This window comes from Passer montanus, unplaced genomic scaffold, assembly GCF_014805655.1.
Source record: "Passer montanus isolate IOZ18808 unplaced genomic scaffold, ASM1480565v1 scaffold15, whole genome shotgun sequence".
In the NCBI taxonomy this organism is placed as follows: Eukaryota; Metazoa; Chordata; class Aves; order Passeriformes; family Passeridae; genus Passer; species Passer montanus.
This window is the reverse complement of record NW_024362051.1, coordinates 11,917,779-11,927,871: the sequence shown is the minus strand read 5'-3', so window position 1 is coordinate 11,927,871 and position 10,093 is coordinate 11,917,779. Positions and strand designations below refer to the sequence as shown.

Sequence of the window (10,093 nt, the reverse complement as noted above, 5' to 3'; positions counted from 1 at the left end):
GCGCGTGGCCGGGTTGGTGCAAACACCGCTGGCCATTGGCCGTCCCGGCTGTCAGTCACTGCCAGGGCGGTTCCGATTGGCTGTCGCAGAGCCGGCGGGCGCGCGGCCCGGAAGCGGAATCGGGCTGTCGCGGCCATGGCGCGGGAGAAGCCGGAGGCGGCGGCCGAGGCGGAGGCGACGCCGGAGCTCTCGTACCGGGAGCAGCTCGACTTCCTGAACCCCATCGCGCAGCCGCTCGCGTCCCGCAAGCTCACCCGAAAGCTGCTCAAGTGCATCAGGAAAGGTCCGGCGGCGCCGGCGCGGAGGGGCCAGGTGATGGCGGCGGCGCGGCCCCGCACGCTGCGCTTCTCACTCGGCCCCTCACGCCCCGCTTCTCTTGCAGCGACCAAGCACAAGCAGCTCCGCCGCGGCGTGAAGGAGGTGCAGAAGTTCATCAACAAGGGCGAGAAGGGGTAAGTGCGGGGCTGGCCCCGCGGGCGGCGCGGCCCCGGCGGCGCGGCCGCTGACCGGCTGTGCCCGCAGCATCGCCGTGCTGGCCGGGGACACGCTGCCCATCGATGTCTACTGCCACATCCCCATCATGTGCGAGGACAGGAGCCTCCCGTACGCCTACGTCCCTTCCAAATCGGTGAGTGCTGCGGCGGGGCAGGAAGCAGCCCCGGTGAGGAGCCCGGGCTGTGCCGGAGCCTTCCCGGGAGGTGCAGATCCGGTGCCCGAGTGAAGAACTCGGTGTTTGTCCCTGACCGAGGCACAGAACGGGCAGGGGGAGGTGTAGGAGTGTCTCACTGTGGAATCACAGAGCTGTTTGCCATGATGGAGTTCTGCAGCAACCCGGGGCAGAGCCAGCCCATCTTTGCCAGGCTCTTCTGCAGACAGAGGAGCTCCAGGGGCAGTCGGTGTCCTTGGAGCTCCAGCCCCGGTGCAGGCAGCTCTGCAGACCCCTCTGGGGAAGAATTCTGGCACGTGAGCCAGGTGCCAGTCCCTCGTGCCAGCCCAGCTTGCAGGAGACAAGCTGGGAAAAGGTTCATGAGGGAAAAGGTTCATGAGGGTCTCAGCTCGGAAAGGGACCTGGCCCCCCATGGCCTCCTGTGTTCCCTCAGGACCTGGGAGCTGCAGCCGGCTCCAAGCGCCCGACCTGTGTCATCCTGATCAAGCCCCACGAGGAGTACCAGGAGGCCTACGACGAGTGCCTGGAGGAGGTGTCGGCCCTGCCGCTGCCGCTGTGAGGAGCCGGGGCCGGGCTGTGCCGTGCGGGGCCCTGTGCCCGGGCACTCCCTCACACGGCTGTGTCTGGGGACTCTGCGAGAGGACTGATGGGGGGATGCTGAGCACTGTGGGGTGAATAAAGGTGTCTGCGGGTTTGTACAACGTGGTCCTGCTGCTCGGGGGGATTGCTGGGGGTGTCCACGGCTGGGTTAAAGCACAAGCAGGGGTGAGGATGCCCTGGAGCCCACCCGGCCCCGCCGTGACTCACGGCCATACCCTGCCCGTTGTGCCCTGCTGGGCAGGCCCCGGCCAGCCCACACAGCCCCCTGACCCCCACCCTCATGGCCAGGAGCCCCCTGACCCAAGCAGAGCAGAGGCCCAGAGAGAGAAATGCAGGTTTATTGCAGGAATGGGGTGAGGAGCCAGGCCCAGCCTTCACATGGTTCTGCTGTGACACACAGAGCAGGGCTCTCCTTCCAGCGCCTCTGGGCTCCCCAGCTCCCCCTCACCTCCCCTGGGAGGGGGGACCCCAGCCTCTTCCCCAGCTCAGGCACATGCCCCAGTCCTCTCTCCCACCCCAGTTTCTCCCAGTGTGGCAGAGCACCAGTCCCCATCCCTCCTTGCACAAGGCATTCCCCCATCTCAGCCCGAAGAAAGCTGCACCAACCACCTCCACTGCAGAGCAGCTCCACCCTGGGGCCATGAGAAGCACCTCTGCTGGGGCAGCTGCCCCCTCCCAGCAGCACCAGAACTCCTCAGGGTTTCCTCCTCTGCCTGCCCAGTGGCACCACCAGCCCCAGGGCCCTGCTGACACGGCAGCCACTGCAAACAGGAGCTGCACCCCACAGCAAGGCAGTGGGGTGGGGGACAGGGCTTAAGCTTCTCCTCACAAGACATTAAGTTACTGGGTTGTAGGAACGGGGGCAGCAGAGTGGGAGGGACAGGGAATGTCTCACAGGGTGCTTGGTTTCTGCCCCCATGGCAGAAGGAATCACAGGGCAAACACTCCTGGAGTCAGAGCACGGGGCACATGCAAGCCCCCCACCCTGGCACAGATGACCCCCTGCCCTCCAGAGACCCCCACCAGCAGGGCCTGCAGTGCTGCAAGAAGGAGAAGCTCCCCTGTGGCAATCGGTCCTTCAGCCAGGGCAGCGCCGAGCGGGGCCAGTCCTTGTGCACACCCTGAGATCGTCCCTTTGCAGCGCAAGAGACCTTCCCCCTTCTCAGTCCCACTGGCATCCCGCCCCTCAGATCTTGGAGGACTCCACCCGCTCGATCCAGGGCGAATCGATCCTGACATCCCTGGGCTCCGCCCGCAGCTGCCGCAGCTCCCGCTCCAGCGCCTGGCTCCGGTGGTACATCTCCATGTAGCTGGCCTGGAGCTCCCGCTGGTACCGCAGCACCTTCTCCTTCTCCTCCTGCCACGTTTTCCTCTCCAGCTCAAAGTTCACAGCCTGCAGCTGGCCCTGACGCCGCTCCCGCAGCAGCTCTGCCCACAGCCACTCCACCTGCCGCTCCAGGGGCTCCGCCGAGTCGCTCTGCAGGCCCCGGCACTTGGAGTCATCAGTTTCGCAGCCAGGGAAGTCCTGGCACGACGGCATGGGGTCATCGCCCAGGGGCAGCGAGGTGCTGGGCTCCGGGGGGCTCTGGAAGGAGTCTGCCAGCTGTGCCAGCTGGGTGTCCCTGGCCTGGACCTCTGCCTTGGCCTCCCGCAGCTGCGTCTTCAGGCTGAAGATCTCCCCCAGCTTCTGAGCCATCTCCTCCTGGGTGTCCCGGAGCTGCTGCTTCAGCAGGGAGATCTCTGCCGCTTTCTGGCACACCTGCAGGACACGGGCAAGCAGTCAGGAAGGGCTGGGGGAGCAGGACCCCAGAGGTGGCAGCACCCCAAGCTGTCCTCCTGGGAGACCATAAGCACCACATGTGGCTCATCCTGTGACCCTGAGTGACACCAGAGCAGGGAACTGCTGCCCCCATAGCCAGGAGTGTGGCAATAGGGAAGGGAAGGGAAGGGAAGGGAAGGGAAGGGAACTCACCTCCCACTTGGTCTCCTCCAGTTTGGGGCTGCCATGCTCGCCCTGGGGCTGGCGGAGCTTGCTCTCCTCGCACTGGCACTGCTGCAGGCTCAGCTCCTCCTGCAGCCGCTTCTTCTCCTGCTGCGCCTTGTAGAGCTGCAGCTGCAGCGCCCGCTGCCCGCGCTGCGCCTGCTGCATCACCTGCTGCAGCCGGGCCATGTACATCTGCTTCAGGTCCTCCAGCTCGTCCAGCCACAGCCGCTGCTTGTCCTCAAACGCCTGCCAGCACAGGAGGACACTGGTGAGAGGCTGTAGCCCCAGGAGGGACCCCAAGAGGTCCTGTGATATTTGATCCTCCTGCACTTGGGCATTCCAAGCCCATCACCCACCATGGCAGCACTTTCAGTGCTCCTTCCACCCCCACATCCCTGCCCGGGGCGCCCAGCACCACTCCAGCCCCACGGCTCACCTGTGTGAAGGGATCTTCAGTCTCACTGAGGCTCCTCTTGAGCTGCCGCAGCTCCCCTCCCGTCTCCTGCAGCCGGTCCTCCAGCTGCTTCACCGCGTCCTCCAGCGAGTAGGAGAACTCGTATGGCGGCGGGGGCTCGCCAGGGCTCTGCAGCCTGCTCAGGGTGGCCATGCTTTTGCAGGACAGGGGCATCTTCTCAGGGGCCAGGGTCTCCCTGGGGCTGCGGGAAACCCTGTCCAAGGAGCCCCCGATGTGGTTGATGTGGCCCATGGAGGCGCTGAACTGGCTCTGGGCAGGCTTGAGGCGGGAGCCGTAGGACGGGAAGCTCTGGATGGAGTTGTGGCTGGAGTCAGAGGCCTCGTCCAGGCTGATGGCGTGGAGCAGGTGGGTGCGGAGCGGGCCGTGCTGCGGGGCCGCCGTGCTGCTCTGCGACAGCAGTGTGTGCAGGCTCCCATTGCTCTTGGGGAAGGGAAGGGAAGGGAAGGGAAGGGAAGGGAAGGGAAGGGAAGGGAAGGGAACTCACCTCCCACTTGGTCTCCTCCAGTTTGGGGCTGCCATGCTCGCCCTGGGGCTGGCGGAGCTTGCTCTCCTCGCACTGGCACTGCTGCAGGCTCAGCTCCTCCTGCAGCCGCTTCTTCTCCTGCTGCGCCTTGTAGAGCTGCAGCTGCAGCGCCCGCTGCCCGCGCTGCGCCTGCTGCATCACCTGCTGCAGCCGGGCCATGTACATCTGCTTCAGGTCCTCCAGCTCGTCCAGCCACAGCCGCTGCTTGTCCTCAAACGCCTGCCAGCACAGGAGGACACTGGTGAGAGGCTGTAGCCCCAGGAGGGACCCCAAGAGGTCCTGTGATATTTGATCCTCCTGCACTTGGGCATTCCAAGCCCATCACCCACCATGGCAGCACTTTCAGTGCTCCTTCCACCCCCACATCCCTGCCCGGGGCGCCCAGCACCACTCCAGCCCCACGGCTCACCTGTGTGAAGGGATCTTCAGTCTCACTGAGGCTCCTCTTGAGCTGCCGCAGCTCCCCTCCCGTCTCCTGCAGCCGGTCCTCCAGCTGCTTCACCGCGTCCTCCAGCGAGTAGGAGAACTCGTATGGCGGCGGGGGCTCGCCAGGGCTCTGCAGCCTGCTCAGGGTGGCCATGCTTTTGCAGGACAGGGGCATCTTCTCAGGGGCCAGGGTCTCCCTGGGGCTGCGGGAAACCCTGTCCAAGGAGCCCCCGATGTGGTTGATGTGGCCCATGGAGGCGCTGAACTGGCTCTGGGCAGGCTTGAGGCGGGAGCCGTAGGACGGAAAGCTCTGGATGGAGTTGTGGCTGGAGTCAGAGGCCTCGTCCAGGCTGATGGCGTGGAGCAGGTGGGTGCGGAGCGGGCCGTGCTGCGGGGCCGCCGTGCTGCTCTGCGACAGCAGCGTGTGCAGGCTCCCATTGCTCTTGGACAGCTTCTGCCCCTTGGACGAGGACAGGCCCTGCATGGAGACCAGCCCCTTCCCAGCCACTGCCTTGAAGGCCGAGGGCCTGATACGACACTGAAAAACAAGAGCAAGGTCAAGCATGAGCCTCTACAGCCAGAGAGAACCCCCACACTCCCAGCTTCCTATCCCTGAACATCCTCAAATCCCCACATCCCACCCAGGGGGGTGCAGATCATTCTGCCCCATCCCCATCCTGTCGCAGAGCAGGCCGTATCTCAGGACCCCACAGCCTCACCTTGTCGAAGCGGCCCCGCTCCGGCAGGGAGCTCTTGGAGAAGTCGGCCCCGCGGTGATGCTCGCGGGAGCAGCGCTCGGGGGACCGGTTCTCGCGGTCGCTCTCGTAGTCCCGCTTGTAGCAGGCGCCCGATGTTTGGTGCTTCCGCTCCGCCCGCGTCTCCTTCTTGGCCCCGTGCAGGTACCCAAAGAGCTCCCGCTGGTTCGGCCCCTTCCGCAGCAAGCCGTCGGGCTGCCGGAGCCCCCGCGAGCCGCCCAGCGGGGCCCGCAGCTCCAGGGGGGACAGATCCTGCTTCTCCACCAGGCTGCCCACGCTGCCCATGCTGCCAGCGACGCCGACGGGCTCCGAGGACAGGTAGGTGCCGAGGACACGGGTGTCGGGCTCACAGGTCACAGGACCCTGTGCTGCTGCCATGGAGAACTAGAGAAAAGCCCAGAACCAGCACTGCCGAGGAAGAGAGAGAGTCAGCGATGCCGGGCAGCCGGGACACACCCCCGGCACCCCTTTCCCAGCCAGCCCCAAGGGAGGGCTCACACGGGCTCCTGGCACTGGGATGGCTCTGCCATCTCCCGTGCAGCTTCCCGGGGGACCGGGCCCAGCAGGCACGGGCGGGGGCTCCCCGCCGCTGCCCCCACCATGGTGCAGCGCCTCCTCCCACACCCAGCCCCACCTCCCGCCCGCGGCCGGGGCCGCCACCAGAACAGGCACCTGCCGCCCAGCCAGGCGGGCGAGTTCGGGAGCCGGCAGCACCTGCCCAGGCCTGGCGCCAGCCCCGGCCCGGCGGCACCCAACCTCCCCGCCGGGACCTCCGGCTCCGGACACCCTCTGGAGGCCTCCCCAAAATGCCCCTGGGGATGCCCGTCAGCCTGGCCTCCCCGGGACGGGCACCTCTGCTGTACCGCGGGGACGCTTCCCGAGCTCCACACGGCGCCGTCCCTCCCGGGGCATTCCCTCCCCAGGGCCGGGCAGGGACAGGCGGCCACAGCGCAGCTGCTGCGTGCGTGCCGGGGACCCCGCGGCCGGACATGGCGTGAGGGCGGCGGGAAGGGGCAGGATGCTGACGGGACAATGCGGCTTCCTGCGCAGGTGGCCGGGGGAGGAAGGATGAGAGCATGCCTTCGGCCTCGGTTCTGGCTCCCCAGCGCCAGGGAGGGGACGATGGCCTCACACCAGCGCCGGGGACACAGGGAGTGTGGCAGGGGCGAGGCAGAGCCCCCAGCACCGCTCCCAGCCTCGCCGAGGGCTCCGGGGCCGGGTTACACCCAGGAAGCTGCCCTGGTTCTCAGCACCACGCGCCGGGTAAACAAACACCCCGCTTTTAATTGCTGCCACGCACAAACCTGTCTGACAGCTCCCGGCCTGCGCTGTCACCTCCCTCTGCGAGCCCAACACCTGCTCCGGGCACCGGCACCCCACGAAGGGCACCGGGCACGGACCCTCTGGAAGGATCGGGGCCGCCCGCGGTGCCAGGGCGTGCACGGGGACAGGGCACGGGATGTTCCCGTGGTGGGGGGCGCGGATGGTGCCCATCCACCCCCGGCACTGGGGAGCAGCTCGGCCGAGCCCCGCAGCGGCTCCTCCCGGCACAGGCGGCCGAGGAAGTAGGTCAGGTTGTGGGAGGTTTGGGAAACGCCGGGGGAGCCCGAAGGTGTCCTGCCTGCGGCAGGGAGGGGATCACCCTCCAGGCGGCAAAACACCGGTCCGGCCAGCCTGGCTCCTTCGCGATCTGCTCCCAACCCCAGCCGTGCCCAGGCAGGATACGGCCACAAACCTTCTCCCTTTCCCATCCCCATTCCACCCGGGAGCGAACGGCGGGGTGGCAGGGAGGCGGGCGCGGGTCCCGCGCGGCCCCCGCCGCGCCTCCCGCAGCCCCGCCGGAATTTCCGGCACGGAGAGGGCGGAGGGGGCAGTGGGTGCCCGGGCCGAGCCCGGGACAAAGCCCCGCTGGCCGCAGCGCGGCGGGGGAGGGGGAAGGGGCGGCCGGGCCCGCACTCACCATGCCGGCGGCGCTGCGGTCCCGCACGGCTCCGCTCCGCTCCCGCTCCTTCCCTCGCCGCGTTTGAACGCGCCCCTCGGCCGCGGCCGCGCGGGGCGGCGGGCGGAGCCGGCACCGGCAAATCGCGGCGCGGGGGCGGCGGGACGGGAGGGGCGGGAAGCAGCAGCAGCAGCAGCAGGAGGTGGAGGAGGAGGAGGAGGAAGGAGGAAGGAGGGGGACGGCCCGGCCGTGCCCACCAGCGGGGCGGGGCAGGGCGCGCTGGCTGCGGGCGGTGCCGGCACTGGAGCGGAACCCCAACCCCCAAGTGGCGGGGAGAGCCCGCAAATCCCCCCAGCTACAGCTCCGGCAGCACCGGCAGCACCGGCGCCGCTCGGCTCCCGGTAACCACCTGACAGTATTCCCGGTATCGCCCACCAAGGGTGGAGAGAAATATTTTGCTTCGTACCTGCGGCGTGGAGAGGGGTCTCGACTCCACGGGACACTCTCTGTGCTTTCCTCTAGCAGGGCAACCCCTTGTACCCCACTCACAGCACCCGCGGGTGGGCAGGAGCATCACAAAGCCCGGGGACACGGCGTACCCCCGTGGGACACTCGCCTGGCCTGGCGCCAGTGAGACGGAACACGCTTCATCCCTCTGAATCACATCCTGGCCTGGAGCCGGTTTTGGCAGCCGCAGGGAGCGAGGATCCCGGCATGGGGTGGACCTGGTCACCGGTGGGAGCAGGACACCTGCAGCAGCGCTGCTCCGTCCCACGGCGCGGTGCCCGGCTCTGTCCCGGGCAGGGACCGCGCCGTCCCCAGCGCTCGCTGCCAGCTCCCTCCGCCGCACAGCCGCGTCCCCAAGCTGTGCTGCCAGTGCTCTCCCACACACACACACTGTCCCCGGTCCCTGCTCGCCGGGCTCACATGCTGGCGGTGTCCTCGGTGCGCTGCCAAGGCACGCTCCGCTCCCTCGGGGCTCAGCCCCCGTTCTCCTGTGCCCAGCGGCACCAGCAGGCTTGGCCTCTGAACAAGGCAGCCCTTCCCAACGGTGCCATGTGCCATCCTGCTGGCCTCGGGAATGTGTCTGCCGTGTCCTGGCCCTCTGTATCTCAGTCGGGAAAAGCCCCCCGCATCCCGCGGGGCTCGGCTCGGGCGGGCTGCAGGGGTGCCGGGGGGCTCACGGGGTGCTGGTCACTGCTGCACCCCTCCTGTCTGCCCCGATCCCTGCTCCTCCTCGGGCTGCGTGCCCCGAGCACATCTGCCTGGATAGCAGCTTCCACAGGGCCCTTGGCCCTGCCCGGGTCACTCCAGCAGCCAGGGATGTCACCGTCTCCAGGCAGAGATCCTTCAGCTTCCTCTGACTTTTTCCCTCATCCCCTCTCTCTGCTCACCTCACCCCGCAGTGCTCCCCTTTAAGATACCACAGCAATTTCACGAGTCCACCAGCAAACAGCTCTGGAACAATCCACTTCATAACAACCTGGCAATAAAAGCCAAGGATTGCTGTACCTGCTTCAACAGTAGCCGGGACCCCAGAACGGGGGTCACAGAGGGGCAGGGCTGGGCCTGCAGGGCCCCTCTCTGCCCCTGAGCATCCTGATGTTCTCCTCAGGCTTGCTGAGAAGATGAGAACGCCGGGAGGCTTTTGGCTCGGCTCTGCAGGGCTCCTGGGACAGCAGGCAGGGTGTGATCCATCTGTGGAAAGGCAACGGGGGAAAACTTCATCCCCTCCCGCTGGGCCATTGCCGGTACCAAAGCGTGTGGGGGGAGCAGAGCCGAGCGACCTCCGAGTCACATTCAGGGCTATAAAAGGAAGCCGGGTCTCCAGCAGGGTGCCTCTTCCACAAAAGCAACCGGGGGATGAGGGGGCTGCGAGCAGAGCTGAGAAATAGCTGCCAGGCAGCGGGAGAGGAGCCTGGAGCGCTGAGCGAAGTGCGAGGTGCACATATGCTCTCTGTTTCTGCACAGAAACGTCTTTATGAAACCTGCCCCAAATTGTGTCATCTATTTTGAACGGCTCAGAGAAATGCTTTGATCTGCCTCCACCAGCCCTGGCTGTGGTTCAGGCACCGGGAAGGGGCTGCCATGCAGATGGCTGATCCCAAACCCGTGCCATGGAGAGGCAGGAGTGGGGCTGCTGGGCCAGTATTTTCCTCTCACTGCCCACAGCAAGGGCTTGACTGGTCCTGGGAGCACCTGTGGAGAAGTGCACCAGCCGTCCAAGCTCACCAGCACCTTCATGGCAGATACCAGTGCTGCTTTGGAGCCACCAGGCTGGAGAGGCCATCGGGAGCTCTTGGACAGCACAGCCCCACATCCCCCGAGGCTGAGCCTGCTGCTTCCATGATGCAAAGCAGATCCTCACCACACTGCACCAGCACCCCAATCCCTGCCTCAGAGGGGGATCAGCCTATCTAAGGGCTCCAGACTCCTCTCCCAGCCCCAGAGCAGCACAGAAAGAAGGCACCAGATCCCTCCAGACACCCCACCCCACAGCCCCTACAGGGTTCATGAGCCCTGCACTTGGCTCCAATGCTTTTTTCCCCTCCCTCCCTCCCTCGCTCCCTCCTCTCTGGAGCTACTCGTCTTCCCAGGATGGCAACAGCTTCTCTCTGGAGATGCAAAGCAACCACTGCAGGAAGTGCCAGGCAGGAGACGAGGACAGAAGGGGCCAGGAAATGCAGAGGGCCTGGTGCCAGTGCTAGTGGTGGGGCTGAACAC

At 66.7% G+C, this 10,093-nt stretch overlaps 2 protein-coding genes across 2 annotated transcripts; one reads left to right on the top strand and one right to left on the bottom strand.

Moving 5' to 3' along the window:
* Nucleotides 1–104: 104 nt before the first annotated feature.
* On the top strand, nucleotides 105–1,368 carry NHP2 (NHP2 ribonucleoprotein). The gene is made up of 4 exons (XM_039701132.1): nucleotides 105–283; nucleotides 383–452; nucleotides 523–628; nucleotides 1,101–1,368. Exons 1-4 carry the CDS (start codon nucleotides 136–138, stop codon nucleotides 1,224–1,226), a joined length of 450 nt encoding a protein of 149 aa, XP_039557066.1. The 5' UTR covers nucleotides 105–135; the 3' UTR covers nucleotides 1,227–1,368.
* Nucleotides 1,369–1,587: 219 nt separating this feature from the next.
* On the bottom strand, nucleotides 1,588–7,570 carry N4BP3 (NEDD4 binding protein 3). Its single transcript, XM_039701133.1, has 5 exons — nucleotides 7,391–7,570; nucleotides 5,395–5,838; nucleotides 4,659–5,213; nucleotides 4,211–4,468; nucleotides 1,588–3,026 (listed from the first exon to the last, which is right to left on the bottom strand). Exons 2-5 carry the CDS (start codon nucleotides 5,806–5,808, stop codon nucleotides 2,454–2,456), a joined length of 1,800 nt encoding a protein of 599 aa, XP_039557067.1. The 5' UTR covers nucleotides 5,809–5,838; nucleotides 7,391–7,570; the 3' UTR covers nucleotides 1,588–2,453.
* Between the last annotated feature and the right edge of the window lie 2,523 nt (nucleotides 7,571–10,093).